Source organism: Peromyscus leucopus, chromosome 8b (genome assembly GCF_004664715.2).
Source record: "Peromyscus leucopus breed LL Stock chromosome 8b, UCI_PerLeu_2.1, whole genome shotgun sequence".
NCBI classification, from domain to species: Eukaryota; Metazoa; Chordata; class Mammalia; order Rodentia; family Cricetidae; genus Peromyscus; species Peromyscus leucopus.
Window position 1 is genome coordinate 84,203,631 of NC_051086.1, and position 21,382 is coordinate 84,225,012.

The 21,382-nt window shown below is 43.7% G+C and overlaps 1 protein-coding gene across 1 annotated transcript in view; it reads left to right on the forward strand.

The window, feature by feature from the left end:
- Positions 1-21,382, forward strand: part of Prkca (protein kinase C alpha) — a 403,981-nt gene that overhangs the window by 258,380 nt on the left and 124,219 nt on the right. The window contains exons 4-5 of the mRNA XM_028865238.2: positions 15,765-15,876; positions 19,634-19,762. Coding sequence (XP_028721071.1) covers positions 15,765-15,876; positions 19,634-19,762 — 241 coding nt within the window. The remainder of the gene's footprint in view (positions 1-15,764; positions 15,877-19,633; positions 19,763-21,382) is intronic.

Sequence of the window (21,382 nt, forward strand, 5' to 3'; positions counted from 1 at the left end):
GTGTCTGCATCTCAGATAGAGATGTCCCAACTAGGGGTGAGCACTGAGTGTCTGCATCTCAGATAGAGATGTCCCAACTAGGGGTGAGCACTAAGTCTTCTATCATCTCAGTACTTTGGCCAGTTCGGCATCCCTGCACTGACTGCTGTTTCTGACAGAAAGAAACTTCTCTGACCAAGGTTGAGAGCAGCCTATGTTCATTGGCATAAACATAAACATTTAAGACAATTGGACAGCATGGCCATTAAGCAAACTAATAATAGCAGGTCCTTCTTATGGTGGATGACCTCCCCAGCCAGGGGCTTTTGACCAGGATTATTGTACCAGCCGTGAAATTCCCTCCTGCGGAGAAGACCCCAAATTAAATCAGAAAATACTTAGTTATCCCATAACAGTCATGCCATTATTGCATCCATGTACAACTTTGGCCTGGCAGGTTGGTACTGTAGCATGCAGGGTCCAGCACTGGGATAACAACAGTAATACCATTACTCCTCCAACAGCCTGTATAGCACTGTCCAGCACTGGGAAAGCTCACTAAAGGGAGGAGTATCCCATTTAGTTTGAGACTGATTTCCCTATGTCCTACAGCCAAAGTGTAGAAGTCAGAACATTTCAAGCGCTCAGTGGGCCACACGTAGCTGGTGGTGACTGTATTAGGGTAGTGCAGATAAAAATACATTTCTGTTGTTGGAGAGGCTCTATTAGCACTAAGCCCAATCATCAGTTTCTCTAATAAGCAAACCCTTGACCTTCTCTATACCGTGAGGAAGACTCTCATGTTGGCACACACTACCTTCCTGCCTAAATCTGTATATGCACAAAACATGTCTGCACACAGATACCAGGTAGACTATCTGAGGCATTACATTTGGTTTAACTGTCAAATGTAAGCTTGATTGAGAATAATAGAAAAAAAAAAAAACATTTTGTGGAAAGAACAGACTGTTTGAATTCCATGTGTCTTAGAGGCTGAAGAAAATCTCAGCAGGACTTAACCTCTAACCCAGGTCATCAGCAGAGTAGTGACAGCAAGGGTCCCTCCCCATTCTGGGGGTGACAAACCTGTAAATGGTTTGGTTTGCATCCCTGGATGTTGTTCTATTCCCCTCTAGTGGATTTAAAGGGTATCTGTCATTCTACTCCAACTTGGACACATTTGTAAGAACAGGAGTTAGAATCTAGGGACAGTTAATAATGTCTTTGTCCTTATTTCTGTATCATGACATGCTGCTTCTTGGCATTGAGGGAATCTAGCCTTCTGCTCTGTGTCCATTTCAATTGCATGTAGGGAAAGCTGGCGTGTTCATACAGTGTGTCTCTTCTGATGGCAGTGTGAGCCTAACATGTTCCAAGCATCTACCGTGGGCTCAGCGTCTGACTCAGAGTTGGGCCCATTGACTGACTCAAAGGCTCAGTGGATAAACAGACTTCAGATCCCCAGTGTCCACAAAAGCCAGGAGGGTGAAGTGACCTGTCTGTAATCCCAGCACTTGGAAGGTGGAGATAGGGCAAGCTGAGGAGACTAGTCATATCTGTGCACTCCAGATTCAGTGAGAGACCCTATTTTAATAAATGAGAGTCTCAAGGAAGACACCTGATGTCAGCCTCTGTCCTACATATGCATACATATGCATGCAAAAAGAGCATGGTTTGAAATTCTGATCTTACCACATAGTAGCTATGCATTCTGATTGAATTTATTTTTCTAGCCTCTTTTCTTTTGTCTTTAAACTAGAGATGGTCCTTCTTTAACCCTGCATGAGGATTAAAAAAAGAAAAGAATGACGCCCTTCAAAAGTGAGGCTGAGCCGGGAGGTGGTGGCGCACGCCTTTAATCCCAGCACTCGGGAGGCAGAGGCAGGCGGATCTCTGTGAGTTCGAGGCCAGCCTGGACTACCAAGTGAGTTCCAGGAAAGGCACAAAGCTACACAGAGAAACCCTGTCTCGAAAAACCAAAAAAAAAAAAAAAAAAAAAAAGTGAGGCTGACCTCTAAATCTACTCAGCCTCATTTCCTACCTGCCCCCCTTTGACTGTGTTCTGTTACAAGTGAGGGACAGACAAGTAAATTGTCCACGTGCTTCCAAATGCTTGGCCCTATAAGGGAGCCATGAGGATGACTGGGGCTGCCTTTCCGTTGTTCCAGAGGCTCATAGGTTACCATGCTGTTTTGATTATATTTCCATCTTCTCTTACATGTGGAATTCTTCTGAGGTTGGGCTGGTTAGCAGGGAAAAGATAGAATTTTTAGAATATTAAAATTACAGTGTTTCTATCTCCCCAAATAAAAGAAGCATTATCCTTAAGGGCATATGTGCCAATGTGTCTAAAGTCACACCCCTCTTGTCCACTTCACTCGAGGCCCCTGGCAGGGCCTCCTTCTGCAGAGGGAAAAGGGAAGCACAACAGTTAGACACAACTGTTTGCTACAGGTGGAAATAAGAGTGTGTTCACGGTGATGATTTCTTGCTCTCCTTTTAAGAAAACAAGCAACAACAACAACAACAACAAAACAAAGAATTCCAAATCTTTTAGGTTTCTGCACACTCCCCTAGAAAGCGAAACTTTGCATTTTTATAATAGATGAGCAATAGTGCCAGTGGGTTCCGATGGAGGATTGGGGCATCTCAACAAGGACCGCTATTTTTGTCACTGTTTTAGACTGAGCTCTGGAGGCATCTCTTAGGATGCATTTAAAGTCACAGTCGGAAGGAAATGCATTGGTGTTGTCTCCTGTTGTTTAAGCAAAGGGAGGGAGGGTGATGGCAGGCCAGCCTCCTTCAATGTAGCAAAGCAGATGTTTAGGCAGAACTAAGGGGGAACGTTTAAAGTCAGATGCAGAACAAGCCAAGCACGGGGACAGTGGACCTATACTGGGGACAGTGCTTTTCACGCCTGAGGGGTGGGTGGAAGGGCCTCTACCTAGTCATTATCTGTCAAAGCTGATCAGTATGATATCAAGTGCCAGGAAATTAACAACAGGCTATAACTACATCTGTGTAGCCCTGGCTGACCTAGAACTTACTGTGTAGACCAGGATGGCCTGGAACTCAGAGATCTGCCTACCTCTGCCTCCCAAGTGCTGAGATTGAAGTCATGTAACACCACGCCTAGCTAAGATGTTGTATCTTTATGGCTTGGGACAACTGTCAGTAACTAGCAAATTGTTGAAGGTTTGCTATCAAAAAAAAAAAAAAAGAGGAACCTTTGGTGTTTCTCAGTTCCTACTTTTCAAAAAGGAATGAAAGGTTCCACTCAATCAAAAGTGCAATAAATTCTCCAGAGAGATCGAGGCAGGAAGAACACAGGTTTAAGGTCTACCTACAGAATAAATTCAAGGCCACATGGACAATTTAATGAGACCCTGTCTTAAAAATAATAAAAATTAGGCCAAGCATGATGTCACCTGCCTGTGATCCCAGCATGTGATCAGGAGGCAGAGGCAAGAGGATTAATGCATGTTCAAAGCCCGCCTGGTCTACAGAGCTACCTGAAGACTATCAGGGCTATTTTCAAGACCTACCTCAAAAATGAAATAATAATAAAGAAGGGCTCTGGAAGCGTAGCTCAGTGATATAGCACTCTCCTTAGCACAAGACCGTATCCCTAGACAAAAAACAACTCTCATCACAAAGAGTCAGGAACTTGCTACAGACGGGAAGAGAAAATGTCAGCTGACAGCATGAGTGGTCACTAAGCACACGGGGAAGCCTGACCAGGAACCCACGAGCTCACCTGTCACGTGGGCTCACATACAAGAGGGTTAACTCTCGAGCTTATTCACAGGGCTCAGCACCCATCAGGCTCGAACAAAGCAGCCGGGTCAAAAGCAGAGCCTCTTACAACAGACAGGGGGCTCTCAGCTTTAGTAGTTTATGTATCCATCTGTTTGGTCTGAGGTCTCCACTTCTGACTTTTCTCCCAAGGAACTGACAGGGGTCTTGTCCCAGGTCTGATTATAAATCCTGTTGGTCCTGATGCTTTAAATGGTGACTATTCGGGAATAACCTAAATGTGTGGGAATTGGGGCTTGGCTAAATCAGCCACAGTACATCCGTACACAAAATGTCACATGGTTAGATGGGACACTGCTTTATAGTGACAGAAACAACTTTATTTGAACTGTTAGGTTAAGCAAAGCCCAGGCCAGTCTACTAAGCATGATTCCTTAGAAAATACTCTACCCCCTGCTCTTGTCTCCCACATCTTTGTTAAATTAAATATACCAAAATGTTATAGTTTCTTCCAACTTAGCTATGCCTTTGTCAGATTCAGCAAAACTATATCTAGTTTTTGCCATGAATATAATTTGCCTATATAAATATACATATGAGTAAACAATTGAAAGTTAACTTAAAAATTGGAATAATTAATATTTTACTATAAACTGTACATTTTTTAAAAATGAGGTTAAAGCAAAAAAGATCAGATACTACCAAGAAGTGGCATCTCTCTTGTAGTTATAAGTGGGTAGTGCGGGGGAGCTAGCCAGAGACTGATCAACAGCTTTGTTGGGCAAAGAATCTTGCCCATTGGACTTCCAGTCTCAAAAGACAGGATTGCACCTTCTGTCTCCTCTATATATGTCAATTTCCAGCTGCTGGGGAACCTCTGGACACTATTAGTAAGACATACAAGCCAGGCAGTGGTGGCACACGCCTTTAATCCCAGCACTCGGGAGGCAGAGCCAGGCAAGTTTCTGTGAGTTTGAGGCCAGCCTGGTCTACAGAGTGAGATCCAGGACAGGTACCAAAACTACACAGAGAAACCCTGTCTCAGAAAAAAAAAAAAAAAAAAAAAAAAAAAAAAAAAAAAAAAAAAAAGACATACAAGCAAACTTTTTGCAACTAGTATTTACTTCACAGGTATGACAGAAATAAGCATCAAACCTCAGAAGTGTTGTCTTGCAAATACAATATATTGGACTTCAAAACTTGCCCCTGACCATCACTGAATTGGTGGCAGGACTTCTCACACAATGACCTGACTCTGCTCTGTCTTTTATAGATTAGCAAAGATGATGGAATCTTAGAGATTCATGAGTAAGTGTATTTCCATTTATCTCTGATTTATTCTCAGATAGTCTTATAAACTTGGCCATAAATGTTTTAAGACACAAATTGTAGAGGGCTGGCATGGATCTGCGTAATTAGGATGCTTCCTGTATTCCTATTTTATTTTATTTTCAAGCCATAACATTGGAGCCAAACAAATCTGTAATTAGCATAGACATTATTTGGTGCTTTTTAAAAATGCTATTAAACTTTAATAATGAACGGAGCCATGGTTGTCATGAGTTAGGGGTAGGAATGCATAATTGGAAGAGGGAAGGGCATAGGAACTAGTGATGAGCAGCCCTGCATCTCAAGCCTCATGGAACTCTGCTCAGAATAAGTGGGATGCAGTCTGTGCGAAGCCTGTCCATAGCATTACACCAATACCTGCTTCTGGTTCTAACCCTACACTGGAGAAAATCAGGTCAGAGCATCCCTGTAATGCTCTGTATCAGCAGTTCTCAACCTGTGGGTTGAGACCCCTTGCGGGCTGAACGACCCTTTCACGGAGGTTGCATATAAGATATCCTACATTATCAGATATTTACATTACGATTCATAACAGCAGCAAAATTACAGTTATGAAATAGCAATGAGAATAATTATATGGCTGGGGGCCACCACAACATGAGGAACTGTATTAAAGGGTCAAAGCACTAGGAAGGTTGAAAACTACTGCTTTACATAGTTCTTGTAACTTATAAATCCAATGCTACTTCCAAATTTAAAAAAGTTAATGGCATTTAAATATGATACTTTCCTAATAAAAATTACTATTATGGGTTATGATAAGCCTAGGTAAAGTAATCAACATACTTAACTAAATGGGAAAAGAATTATAATATATAAATGATATTTTTCCTTGGAGGACTCAATATAGAAATATGAGAACAAATAAATTTATTTTCTAAATAAAAATCTCCCATGAACTGCGAGTATTACAGTGTAGGGAAATAAAGCTGTATGTGTGCAATGTTGTATTTATTGCCTCCCTCCCTTTCTTCCCTCACCTGTAAGAGGCCCATGGATCCTGAGTCCTGCTGTGTGACATTTACCTCCTCCCAGGAAGCAGAGCCTCCCGCACACACACTGAGAGTCAGGCTGTGCCCAAGGTGAAACTGCCTCCTGCATTGTTTTCCTGTTCTTCTTTTCCTCTGCCCTGATTGTGGTCCAGCCCACACAGCATTTGCCCCTTCATCCCTTGGTCATCCCATCCCATCACCAAACCCAGTCCCCACGAGCAGCAGGTGCTCCTGCCCTGGAGCCACTGGTAGATGAGTGAGAAGTGGATGATGTGGTAAGGCAGGCGATGTGGACGTGGGTTGTTGCTGCTGTGCTCACTCATGGTATCTGAATGGTGGATGGTTTCTCTTGGCATCACCAATTTAGGGCTGTTTTCAGTTGGACTTCAGCCCCCAAGCTGGACATCAGAGCCCATTCAGTGGTTCTCTGCCAACTAGCAGAGAATGGAAGTTGGGACTGAACCTGCTGAGGTTCTTTGTGAGGAGTGGGTGATATTGTTCAAAATCTTTGTTGTCCATACTTGGGGAAGAAGCTTTATATGCTCTGCTTTGTTGACTTCTAGCTCTGCCGTGTGTCTTACTTGGGCCAATGAAACAGGAGAAATGATGGCACCATTTTTAGGTGAGGGATGAAAAGAGGCTTTGAATAATATTGCCCTTTCTCTATCTTCTGCAAGAAGACCTGGGTCTACCCTGTTAGGGGCTCTTCTGTCAGGAAGATCTCAAAGGGAAGAGAAAGAAGTGCTGTGTTTAGCCATTAGAGTGGTTGTTTATACAGCATAAATTAACTTGTCCTCAGTGAGACAAAGATCCCACTTGAGTCTTTCCCACTTGGTATGTGCCACTGACACATAGTAGGTGTACAGCCAATTTTAAAAAGAAATGAAGAAGCATAGCTAAAAAGTATACTTCTTTTCTCTTTCGTATTGTTTTTTCAAGACGGAGTTTATCTGTGTAGCCCTGGCTGTCCTGGAACTTACTCTGTAGACCAGGCTGGCCTTGAACTCAGAACTCAGAGATCCACCTGCCTCTCTGCTTTCTGAGGCATATACCACCACTGCCCTGCAAGTATGCTTATTTTCAAATGAATAGTGCTTAGGTTTTATTGTGTAAATATGTTCACATCTAAAACATATTTTAATATCAGAGTTCTACAAACTGTCAATGATTCTTTGGTAATTTGAAGTTTATAAAGCATAGGACATTGACATACATACATATATCGATGTCTAAAAATGGTGTGGACATACACTATACAAAAGAGGAAGATGTCAGCCATTCTATACCTTTTTTTTAAAAAAAGAGTTGTTGTTTTTTTATGTGTCTGTGAGGTATGTGCACATGCATGTGGGTGTCTGCAAAGGCCAAAAGAGGATGTCAGATTCCCTGGAACTAGAGTTACAGGTCACTGTGAAATTCCTGGCATGGGTGCTGAGACCTGAACACAGATCCTCTGGGAGAGTAGCAAGTGCTCTCTACCTCTGAGCTGTCTCTCCAACCCCATAACAACCTTTTAAAGATGTAGACTGTGCTGCCGAATGCTCTCAGAGTTACCTCCTGTTGGCACCTTCTGGGTAGGCTGCTTAAGAAACTGCAGGTATAAGTGTGCCTCAGTTTCTCTAACATGCAGATGACATCTTGTGAACCAGATAAAATGTAACTAAATGTATTCAGCAGGACTTCACCATCATTTGGGATGCAAGGAAAATGTATGAATTCATTTGTTCCCCACATCTTCTCAGATAATGTTCAAAGTGCCTTTCCACTTCCAGCTCTGAAGCCTGTACTTCCTGGAGGCATTTCACTTACAAATCTATCTAGAGAAAAGCCCTGCTATTGTTTTCTGAGGGAAGGGTCATGTTTATGCTTCTGGTTTTGACATCAATGTCACTCTAGCCTATGTGTGACGCTATGACTCGCTCTTTTTGTCAGACAATAGTTCCTGGTGTTCAGTCCATGCTGTTACACAAAGAGCTAGCTAAATTGCTTTAACTATTGCATAGTACTCAACACTATAAGTATATTGCAATTTATTTAGTAGTTATTTGCCTTGCTGGTGGAGAATTATGTGGACTTTAAAGACTTGGTGGATTCAAATGTGATGATAGCACCTTGCTCAGCTGGGCAAAAAAAAATAAATAAATAAATCTTAAGAATCCTACTAATGAAGCTTGATTTGACAAGTTAACCCAGCTATAAAGATGGCTAATATTTGGGTCTGGAGAGATGGCTCAGTGGTTAAGAGCATTTGCTGCTCTAGCAGAGGACCTGAGTTCAGTTCCCAGCAGTTCCCAGCACCCATATGATGGTTCACAACCATCAGTAATTCCAGTTCTGGGGAATCCAACTCCCTCTTCTAATGTCCACAGGCACCAGGCATGTGTGTAATGCACATACATTCATGCAAGCAAAATACTCATAAACATAAAACTAAATCTAAAAAGAATTTTTTTAATTTATTTTAAAGATGTTATTCACCAAAACAAAATGAGGCCGCTTTATAAAACCAAAATGAATTCCTGCCACAAGACATGAGAGTTCTTTCATAAATAAGCAACGTTTACAGGAACAACAGCCCGGCCAAAGACAAAGTTCTGTTTTTGTTTAGTTTTATTTTGTTTTGTTTACAACCAAGTTTCATGTATCCCAGGCTGGTATCAAATTTGCTCTGTAGCCGAGGTTGATCTTGAACTTCTGATCCTCCTGCAGTCCTGGGGTCAAGAACTTTACCCCTGAGCTACACCCCTAGCCAGCATTGTACATCCTAAAGCTCCCATTGAGAGGGATCCAGCCTCTAAGAAAGACTATAGAGTTGAGCATTTCTTATAGGTTGAGACAGAATGTAATGATTTCAGTAATAACCATGGCTTTGGTAATACCTGCAGCTTTTGTTAACAAACCAAAAATTTTAATAAGGTTTTTGTTTTTGGTTTTGTTTTTGGTTTTTTGTTTCATCTCATGAAGTTAAAAGAGGAAAAAGCCCAGCTTCCTAAGGATTTCAGTTCACAGTAATGATGCCAACTTTACCCTTGGAGCAGTGTATTCGGTGTTGCCTATGCAGTCAGCATGCGGGTGACATTTAGACCCAAGCCTGACTTCCAAGTATGATTCATGAGAACGCATCAGATGGTGAGAACAGGGAATTTTCCTTGGTATTTAGAGGAAGCAGCTTGGAGGAGCTGCACAAGGAAGTCACGCCCCAGAGCGCCACTGGATTAAAAACAGCCTGGCCCAGGAACTCAGAAAGCCCGACCCTGAGACCTTCAAGGACAGGCATTTGTGTTCTCTGAGAAACCTCCAGGGCATGAGGGAGGAATTCAGATATGGGTAGAAAATGCAGGATGGGATCACACACACACACACACACACACACACACACACACACACACACACACACCAAAAGCTGGCCTTCCTTACTCCTCAGATGAGAAGGGCATGTGAAGTGTCTGCTTGTATAGGCCATCCTCATCTCCATCCTTAACAGCTGCCTGCCTCCTGCAGCTCAGGGAGCATCTATTCCTCCAGAGGCTTTCCTCTACCTGTGGCTGGACCACTCTCCATCCTTGAAGACTGAGATTGCAAACACAACTAGAGCTCACTGCCTTCCGTACAGACATAGAGTCCAGAAAGGAAGAACCTAGGATGTACAGAACTAAGGGCTTGTTTTTAACTGATTTCAGAAGATGATGATGATGGAGAAGGAGGAGGAAGTCTTGGAAACATCTTGATAGGGCTGTTGAGAAGGCTTTCCAGGGAAAGCTGATTGAGTTACTATATTTTAGAACTAAGAAATAAGATACAGGCTAGCAGATGCTTTCAATAGAACTTGCATTTTTTTTTCCATTAGTTGTTTTTTGGAAAGGAATCCAGATTTAGATTTGTGAGTGAGATTTCCTTTGTGCTGATGAGAAGCAGTGTACTCAAAGCCTCCGTTTTTGACGCAGCCACACATGCAACACACACTTCTGAGTCAAGCATTTGCCTGGTCTATTATAACGTAATATCAGGCCTGTGATGCAGGACAGAAGATTTTATACTCCCTTCAAGTAGAGGCTGCCTCAGGAAGTTAAAAGGAACATTTACACATGTTTCACTCAAAGGAAAGAACTTCTAACCTCGTTCGTAGTGGAGTTTACTCTATAACAGGTCTTTCTTTGTGTGCTGTGACCAAGCTTACTACACCTTACCCATGGAATGGTTTTCTCTAGAACAGCAGTTCTCAACCTGTGGGTCAAAACCCCTTTGGGGGGTTGAATATATCCTGCATATCAGATATTTGCATTATAATTCATAACAGTAGCAAAATTATAATTATGAAGTAGCAACAAAAATAATTTTACAGTTGGGTAGTCACCACAGCACAAGGAACTGGATTAAAGGGTCACAGCATTGGGAAAGTTGAGAACCACTGCTCTAGCACCTTCGAGCCGAGTGTGGTGAAAGTGCAGTTCTGTTAAGATGTAGTTGCTTTGCTGTATGGTTGGTGAAAGTACCATGTAAGAGACAAGAGGGACATCACAGGAGAGCTGGGCAGACCTTTGGGCAGCGTTGAAATCACAGAGACGCCTCCTCTGTTTGTGTTGCCTGCTCACCTTGCTTTCCAGAGAGCTCAGAGATAAAGCTCATACTTAAAACTTAGTATTCGTCTTGATTCTGTCACAGTTACTAATTTAGCAGTGTCAGTTCGGAGCTCTCTTTCTTCTGTTTGAGATTGGGGAGAGAGAGAGAGAGAGAGAGAGAGAGAGAGAGAGAGAGAGAGAGAGAGACCCCGTCCTCTGAAAGGAAACAGTGGTCATTCTTACTACCCCTGTATGAGCTGCAGCAGGTAGAATCCTGGTGGCAGTGGCCGTGGAAGCCATCACAAGAAAGGGCATAGGTGAGATACATTGGGTGCGGCTGGAAGATGAAGGTACCAAGGCTTATGGATGTGACAGAGAATGCCAATGCTGCTGAGGACCCAGGGACCTGCAACACTTAGACAGAAGCACACTAACTCAGGCTTCAGCTCCCTCTGTGGCTGGTACCTCTCCACCTGGCAGCCCGGTTCCTTTCAACCTCCCCGTGACCCAGAGTGGCTGCACACTTGGCTGAGCCCTTGGTCAGCCAGAGATTCAAAATGACGTTGTTCCAGAGGTTGAGACACAGTGTGTATTTCCTTTACTTAGAGAGAAACTTTCCACTCTGACTTTTGACTAGATCTTTGGAGTCACCCTCCTCAACCCCTTCACGTGAGGTCCAGCGATTACGCATCTCGTGGACAGGAAGCAGATGGCCCTTGGCTGTTGTTCTACCCAAGTTGGTGATATTTGCTCAGCAAACAGGACTGTGTTCCCTCCCCAGTGCACAGTATATTTAATTCATATGTTGTACAATGCAAGCCCTCGTGCTGTAATTACGCACAGAAAGTCTGGAGACCCCAGGATGCCTGCAGTCAGCTGGTGGCGGGGCAGCCAAGGCGTCCCCACTCCACTAACATGCTGTGCTTATGTAAGATGTTCTCACTGGGGAAAGCTGGGCGAAGAGCACACGGGAACAGGCTGTACTGGTTTTGCAAATTCTTGTGAGTCTTAAATGATTTCAATATAAAAAGGGTTTTGTTGGTGTTTTCTTTTTCTAAATATCAAGACAATATTGAAGAGACCATCTAGTACCTTTGTTTCCAGCTTCAGTTTTAGCACAGCCTCACCTCTCACTTATCCCCACCCTGAGCAGCACTGGGCACCTCCTGACAAGCTCAGGGCTCTGTAAAATCTCACTCAAAACCCTAATCCCACCCATAATGGTCCAGGATCCCGACGAGGAAACTGAGACCCAGAGAAGGCAAAACGCATTGCCCATCAGTGGCTGTGGCAGAAATACAGACAGCCTGGAAGGTTTCCGCTCCGGCGGCTTTCTGTGAAGCGTGGTGAGTCCCGTTTAGCTAACAAGGTATTTTCTCCCCTCCGACCCGGTGATGAGTTTTCATGCTCCTGCCTCCCCCTTCTTCTGTGCAGGCAATAGCATCATCTTGACCTTTAAGTTGGGACCATGCAAGGCGTAGTCTGGACCACCAGACAGTTTCAAATTCACCATGTGGGGTGATTGCCACGGAGTTTATCTGGGAGGGCTAGACATGGAGTTCAGGAAGCAGGACTGAGGAAACATTCCCTGCCCAGCCTCCATTCTGAGCGCCAGTGAAGGCTCTAATCACCCCGCTCTCCCGGTGCATCCATTGCAGCCCACGCCACTAAAATATTTTAGAGAAACCTTGGGCATCATGAAGTTTACTTCTATGGCTAATACAAGACAGCTCCTTCTGTTTGTCCAACCCTCATCAGGTTGCAGACCTTTTGCATATGCTCATATGCTGCAGGAGTTAGCATGAGCACATATGGCCACCATAATTCATAAGCAGGATCCAGGGCCACACACGTACTTTGGATAGTGAAGGGCTCTGGAACTTGGTGCCTCTCCAGACCCATACACAGGAAGCAGAAGAAATGGCTTCCTCTCTTTCCACATCTCCCAGCAGTTAGAACCTGGAGATGCCGCATGGGTGTCGGATGAGTAAGAGTTAGGTTTTCCTGAAAAGTGAGGCCTGTTGCCCGTGTGCCACGTCAACAAAAATCTGTGTGACAGTCACTGGCAGGACAGCCTCCCAAGGGCTTGCTGCCCCTGCATCCTCCGGAGGGTTCGGAGTGAGCCGCCACTCCTGATTTCCTGTCAGTTGTTGATGCCCCATTTCTGCAGGGGACCTGGCTGCTCTCTTCCCCCCACCCCCGGCAGCTTCCTCGCACTCCACATTGGAGGACACAACCTTCACTGTCAACACGGGTCCAGCTAATTGGTGCTGATGCTGGCCTGATCCTGCAGCATTCTGCCCCACGTCGCAGACATCAGAGAAACTGATCAGCTGTTCCGATGTCGGAGGCTGCTCCTCACTCCATCGTCGGAGCCATTACTAGCTGGGGAAAATACTCCCACAAGGACATGAGATATTTTAGAACGCAAGAGGGGCCTTTAGAAGGCCAGAGAGTGGGTTCCTTCAAAAGCATTACTAACCATGAGCCAGTGAGATGACTTAGTGGATAAGGTGCTTGCTCTATGCCTGAAGACTGGAGTTGGATCTCGGGAAATCACGTGGTGGAAGGAGAGAACCAACTCCCGGAAGTTGCCATCTGACCCTCACACACGCAAGGTGGCATTCACAGGCGCGTGCTCACACTCACAGGCACAAGCACACTACACACAAAATGAATGAATGAATGAATGAATTCAGGATAAAATAATATTGCTGGCCATTAACACATGTATTCAGTGGCTGCTGTCAGGCCCCACTGTCTATCACATGGCCTTCTAAAGCAGCAATTCCCAGTCTTCTAAACTTGGGATAATCTTCAGGAACAGAGCAAGTGACCATATACCTGCAATCTCACTACTCAGCAAGCTAACGAAGAGTCTTGTGTTTGAGGCCAGTCTGCACTACATAGTGAAATTCTGTATCCAAAAAGAATGGGAGATGGGGGAGGAGGAAGGGAGGACCACAATGGGAGCCCCTCTCCAGGGTTTCTGATTGTGGGGACATCTAGGCCCTGTATTTATGATCACGCTGGCTGATACCCTGCTGTGTGAAACCTGTTGCCCTAAAGCTAGGATGAGCAAACATTCCTTATGGTGGTTAGGTAGTAAATATGTTTGGCTCTGTGGCCCATTTCCTCTCTGGTACAAGTGTTCAACTCTGCCACTGTAGTCACAGGAACCATGTCACTGAATGAGTGTGGCTGTATTCCAAGAATATTTTATTTCAAAAGCAGGTGGTATATCTGTACCTCTCCCTCCCTCAAAAAAAAAAAAAAATGAGGTACAGCTCTAGAAGTTAAGAAGTTAAGGTAAAAACCAGGCCTCATTCTGGGTAGACATCTGAAAATTTGCATAGTATGAATCAGGTGGTCAGATCCCAGCTCCAACATCTATGAGCCATGTAGCCTTGGGGAAGTCATCACCATCTCTGTAAAAGGAGGGTAACAATATTATAACAAGGGACAAGGAGACATGCTCACCTTTATCACAGCTAGTGACACATCTGTGAGTGTTTGGCTTGCTGTCCTTTAAATTTTTTCTTCATGATTAAAACATTCCAGAATTTTCCAACCTATGCCTCTAAAAAGGATTCATAACCATTCATTTGGGATATATTCAGCTTGGGTTCTGGATTCCAAAGCCAACCAAAAGGAGACTCTTATAAAACCAAACTCACCTTTGGAATCTGTTAGACCTCTGGTGCCCAGGTGCCTTAGAAAGTCAAAAGCCTATCATGTCTTTCTTTGGGGCTCTTTGCATGTGAGCAACACTTGCCTCCAGGAGAGGCCCAGGCTTAATGGATCTTCATGGGACTCCCATCTCTGACACTATTCCTCTGACACTTTGCCCCTCTGTACTCTCACAGTGTTTCATGAGGATGAGACCTGTATGTTCACATAGAGTATGGCGTTAGTCTGCGGTTCAAACAGCACACAAAGATCTTTTTGCTCAACCCTCTCCATGAAGGAGCTGGGGGCTGAGTGTGGTGGTATGAATCTTTAGTCCCAACACTGAAGAGTTGAAAAGTACTGAGACAGGAGGATTGACAGTTCAAGGCCAGCCTGGACTACATGTGGAGGGGGAGAAGAGGAGGGTAAGGAGGACAATGAGGAAGGAGGAGAGGAGGAGGAGGAAGAAGCAGCAGCTAGAACCAGCAGCCAGAATTTTTTCTTCTCTGTCCCCTGCACACTCACCCTGCATTTGGACAGCCTTCTACTAGGGTGTACTTCTAAGCAGTTTACAAAGGTTGGCTTGTTTTGTTCTTATTACAACTACATAAATTAGGTGGTACTGACTTCCCAGTGCAGATGAGACAGGAAGAACAAGCCATTTATCCAAACTGATGCTTCTGAGATGTATCAAAATCCAGCCAGAGACTTTAGAATCCAGGCCCCTGACTCACTGTGTCATGCTGTATATCATTTCTATGTATCGATCTGTGAGCTGAAGAACAGGAACCCAGAACAGCTTTCTGCTTGCACCCTCACACTGTTTAGTCTGCTAGAGAGCAATGAGCCTGCAGCTATGCTTGGGGAAGGGCCGCCCCCGTGGCTTCCTGGTTGTCCTCTAACCACTGACATTTCCCCCAGACAAATGCACAGAATCTTTGAAGAGAGTACATAATCCAGAGGCCCCGTCAATCTCAGGGTGCATCTGATTCCGCAGCCTATCAGGATTCTGGAAGACAAGAGATTTCCCAAAGAATCCAGATCCCAGGTCATTCAGTTCAGCTTCACAAGGATACCAGACACTTTCTCTTCTGTGCCACAGCCCTACTAAGTGTGAGGGGACAGGGACAACAATGGTTTAAAGCACCGACATGCCCCCTTCCAGACCTTGATGATGGGAAGCTTCAGGTGACAGCTTTCATGGAAACCTTGGCATTGGCGATGTACAAATTATACACTTTAAAGTGAGGGAGCATGAGTATATGCTGTGTTAAAACACACACACACACACACACACACACACACACACACACACACACACACACACTCCTCTGACTCTAGGGAACAATATACAGCCTGGAACTAGCCAAACTGTGCTATGAAAACAGGGCATGAGCTTGGCTTAACCAAAACCACAGCCCTTTCATACCTGAAATGAGTGTTGTTCTTCTCCCTCCAGGACCCCAGGAGCAAGCACAAATTCAAAATCCACACTTATGGAAGCCCGACCTTCTGTGACCACTGCGGGTCCCTGCTGTACGGACTTATCCACCAAGGCATGAAATGTGACAGTAAGTAAGTTTTCTTTTCCAGTAGATGGCCAGGATCTGCAGCTCGTGTCTGGGTTTGCTCAGTGCCAAGGTTTCAGAAACTCCTCAACAGCAGGTCACCAACAGAAAATTGGTTCAGATAAAGACCAGGCTCAAAAAATGGTGACTTGCTCTCTCCTCTGGTTTATTAAAACTACTTACTTGTCTAACTTTGAGCACCCCCCAAAGTTATTTGGTTTATAAATGAAGTTAGTGGGTACTGTCCCTTTCTTCAGTGTGTGTTTGTATGTCTGTGACTGTGTGTCTGTGTGGTAGAAATCTTCAATCCCTGTAAAATGCAGGCTAGTCAAACCCAACAGAAGACTCCCCACCTCCAGATTCCACATTTGGTTGGCTTCAAAATAAGCTAAGCAACCATAGTCATTATCTTCCTATGTCTCTAATTAGTGGGTGGACTGTGGAAAAATCCAGCAGGCTTCTCCTTAAAACTGAAGCTAAAGTGAGCATGAAAATCAGGGTAGCATCCTGAGCTCACTCACCCTGCCCGTTGACAAACTGATGGAATCTACAGCAGTCTAGTTAGGCATAGCATCGCAGAGATCCACTGGCATAAGGACAGGATGCCATTTCCCTCCTCCTCCTCCTCCTCAGTCCTGTGTACATCCTTATCCAATACCAAAAGGCAAGAAAAACTAGCCTCGGACACTTTCTACTTTGCTAATTCTCGAGTGACGAATTTGCCTATGCTAGATGCTTGAATAAAAATGTATACTTTTAGGGCATGAAAAGGCAGCTACCAAGCCCGTATTAATAAGTGTTAGGAAAACACCAGCGTGTTCTCATTTATTCCTAAAGACTAGATTGACCACAAAGCTTTGTATCCTGCATGGAGAAAACACAGTGTTTTGCATAAGTTAGGGTATATGAACATTAGAGCTGTGGAGAGTCTCTCAGAGCCCAGGGTTTGTTCAGGTTACCCAGCTGTGCAGGCTAATGGCCTTATCATCCAGGCCAGCAGCTCCTGTGCTTCAAGAAACCTTCAGATTCCAAACACATCATTTTCAGTGTTTCTAAAAATGGTAATCCTAAGTATATTTGTAAATGTATTTTTTAGCTATTTTAAAACTTGGAGCAAGGCTGGAAAGATGGTCCAGTGGGTAAAGATGCTTGCAATCAAGCCTGACAACCTAGAGTCAATCTCTGGAATCCCCATGATGATGGAAAAGAACAGATTCCTACAGATTGTCCACTGACCTTCACACACACACACACACACACACACACACACACACACACACACACACACACACTAGCACAATTAATAAGTGTAAAAAAAATGGAGCGAAAATGAACACTCACGTGTGTGATATATACGTGTCAACCTTGACAGAGTTAGTAAGACTGAGAAGTTTATATTGCCAGCCCCACTCAGAAGGTGGAACTTGCCATCAAGTGCCCCCATCATATGCACTCCACTGAGAAGTTTGCTGGATGAGGAGGTGTGCTCTTCCATACTGTTCCCACTTGCATATTCTCTTCTGGATGAAGCAAGGATTCTGGGTGCTGTGTCATTTTAATTCAATGCAGAAACAGATAAATTGCCTGAGATGCTTTCTAGCCCATTTTCTGGGGCTGTAAAAAAAAAAAAATTACCTGAAATGGGGTACTTTATGAAGAAGAGGGTTTCATTTTCATCTCAGAATTCTGGAGGCTGAGAGATCCAAGGACAGGCACCAGCATGTAGTATAGGCCTTGTTGCTACATCAGAACATGGGGCGGGGGGGCCTCTCATGGAAAGCTAGACTGAGATGCTAGCTGAGATCTCTCTTCTACTTCTAAAGCCATAATGCCACCATGGGACTCCCTCTCAACCACACTCATGACCGCATATACTACTGCTTACCTCCCAAAGGCCCCACCTACAATTGCCATTATTAGGAATTTTGGGGGTGAACTTCCCAGCACACAAATTTTTGGGGAGGCATTTCCACCATAGCAGACGTTAATTAGCCTCGTAAACCACTCATTTAGGGTTTTGTGGCCTGGTTACCCTTGAATGTCTTTGTAATAAATTATCTGCATAAATCTGAATTTAGTAAATAAACTTTTGACAACAGCATCCATCTGGTTTAATATATTAGGATTCTGCTTTAGATTTCATTTGGAAAACGTGGTCTCTATCACTAAACAATCTTGAAAGCCACTGATCCAAGCCATTGCTTATGTTGTTTGTTTGTTTGTTTGTTTGTTTGTTTGTTTTTAGCTCTTTTTTCCTTGGTCTTTGGGGCATCTAGGGTCCCTCCTGTAAGGAGGAGAATGGGCTGATGGCATCAGAATCCCAACCCTACCTTAGCAGAGATGCAGCCATTCCTGTACACACCTTGTCTGTTGTCTGACTGTAGTCTGTGCACAGTTCTGTCTGGTGGGGAAAAGCTAGCCACCACTGTGTCATCAGCCCTGGGTTTGTAGGGTCAGAAATGGGATCCGAGGGTGCAAATGAGCTTCCCAAGGTAAAAAGCCAGTTCCTAGTAGAGCCAAAACCAGAGCGCACCCCGGTGTGTGTTCACCACACACACACCCTCCATGTTACCCACAGTCCTTCTGAGGCCCTGGCATTATCACCCTTAAATTTCACTTGTGCCCAGGTACCTGAAGATAGCTAGGGCTTGGTTAACCCAACTGACAAAAAATAGCTCAAATTCTCAGGGGTCTTCTTGGCTAAGAGAGGCCTACACAGCGTCTTGAACAGGGAGCTTTGTGAACAGAAGTTGAAGGGAATCCACATCTGTGAAACCACTGCTTATCTTTTTTCTTGTGTTATTATCCAGTTTTCAGTATTTAATTGTAGCAAATGGGTCTTTTTTATGACTTTTTCAAAAAACAAAAGAAATATTAGCATGTTGGGATTAAACACTGAGAAGGAAAGGGGTAGTCTGGCCCTGCCTGGAACATTGCAGGTTCTTGTTAACATCCCAGGGAGTGTGGGTGAGGAGTCTAGGAAGCCCGAGGTAGGAAGAGGGCGGAGTCAGCACACCTACACAGCCTTGTGTTTGTAGTCAGCCCTGGGGTTCCTTCTCAGGGTTTCTTTGGTTCACAGAAATAAGACTGATCTTTTTATATCCTCGCCTACATAATGTCAGCGTAAGGAATGGCTTATGCCAGGCATGTATTTGTTTTACTTGGATTAATATTTAAATATTTGAAGACAGGTTTAAAATATCAAACATCAGTTCCTTTTTTTTTAGGGCAACATACCTACACCTTTTCAAAAATACCAAGTTATTTGATGGAAAGAAATTTTTTTAGTTTAATTTTTTTTTTAATTTCCTATTCTCAGCCCACAGATTGCTACTTTCTTAGTGGCCAGCTCAGAAAGGCAGAAGGAATTCTCTGACAAAAAAAAAAAAAAGTATCCTCTGTAATAAATTTGCATGTTGCATACCCATGTGTATATAAACTATTAAGTAGTTAGTCTGAGCTCTGTCCACATTTACCTGTGTAGATTTTAACTATTTTAAAAAGTCACAGAAGAACAACGTGGGTTCTTTTGCTGTGTAGAGTCTGAATAAAGATAAGATGGATATTTTAAGGTTATTGTCACTCACAGAAGGAAGCCTGTGCGGGAAGGGACATCTGCTAACAGTTCATATCACCGGAAACATTATAGCAAGTTATCACATTAGAGGAGAACTTGCCACTTCTACTCAGATACCAAAACATGGAGGCAGTGATGTGAGCCCATATGGCCAGCCTCACCCTTGGCTTTTTTGATTCACAGCCTGCGACATGAATGTTCACAAGCAGTGCGTTATCAACGTCCCTAGCCTCTGTGGAATGGATCATACAGAAAAGAGGGGGAGGATTTATCTGAAGGCCGAGGTCACTGATGAGAAGCTCCATGTCACAGGTAAGGCATCATCCAGGAGATTCATTGTCACGTTTACCACTAATTAATACATCCTATGAGAATGCTCTGTACACAAGGATTTCCAAATACTCAAATGTCATGTAAAGTCTAAACCAACCTGCAGACGTGGGTGTTCTGACAGCATGGTTACCATTTTCTTCCCACCATGCCTGGGACAGGACAGCCAACTGATCAAAATGCTAATGGTAAGACCAAAACTGGGCCAGGGAGGACAGATAGGTGGAGGATCTTGATACTCAGTGGCCTTGGACAGTTATGACCTGAAAACCCACCTCAGAAATAATACAGCCACTGAATGTCTCCCATGCTTTCTGTGTGTCAGGTGTGATGTCAGGAACTTCATATATGATATTCACTCCTCTCTACACTTGATTATTAACCTCATTTTCCAGACAAGGAACAGGGAGTTGGAGAGCTTATAGCATTGCAGAATTAATAAGTGGGACACCAAAAGGAACGCCTTTGCCTCTAAACCCTCAGCCTCTAATTGTCATGGTGGAGATTTCTTCTCCATGGGCTGTAACACTCTTTACTGTGTGTGGACAGGCCCTGCTATAGTCTGAATTTTCTTCTGGTTTTTCCAGACTCACTTTTAGTGCATCAATACTTTCAATAAAGTTATCCTGGTATCTTGGTGGCCTAGGACCTAGCCTATGACTTCAACATGTCCCAGGCTCTCTGTGCCATACCGGGGAATGAATCCGGGGCCTTGTGTTTGCCTGTCAAGTGGTTTACCACTGAGCTAAACCCCAACCCTCCATGTGGGTTTATGTTTTAACTCTCAGAGAGCAGTCAGCGCCTTGCTCTTGGGGAGTATGTGTAAGCTCTTTCATTTCCACTCATCATTGTATCAGGAAGGGTTTTATATTTCCATTTGTATTTATGGCTTTTAAGCTATCATAAGTGTTGGAAAGACTGACTTTAATGGTATTTACCTATAAACATCAAAATACATGAGTAAAAAAAGACACAGGAAAGATCTGTTTAAGAAAAGAAGGAAATGGAAAGAATTCAGAAAAAAAGCTTACTTTGGAAAAGTCTTTAGAGTTCAGAGGGGTTTTTTGTTTGCTTGGTTGGTTTTATCTGTTTCTTTCTTTCTTTCTTTCTCTCTTTCTTTCTTTCTCTCTTTCTTTCTTTCTTTCTTTCTTTCTTTCTTTGAAAAATATGCATATTTTCCCCCAGAACTGTCCTCTCAAGTCAGAATGCAGGGAAGTTAAAGAATTTTGAGGTGTTATTCTGGATATCTTCATGGAGGGTATTTTTAAGACAATAGCTTTCACCTAGACTTCCCTTCTATGGGGTCCATACTGTCACCAAAGCTGTCACTTTACCTAGGGAAGAAGTAGGGGCAAGAGTTGTGAGTTTCTGTGCTAACTGCCACCTACTGCAGGAAAAGTCTTCTCTGATGAGGGTTGACCAATGCACTGATCTGTAAGAATAGCAGTATGTCATTAGGAGTTGCTGTATTGTTATGTATGTTTAGGAGAGTAATAGTAAGTATCTTCCTATGTATCCTCAAATCTATATGGCTTCAGATTCTTTTTTCTTTTTAAGATTTACTTATTTATTATATATACAGCATGTATGACTGCTGGCCAG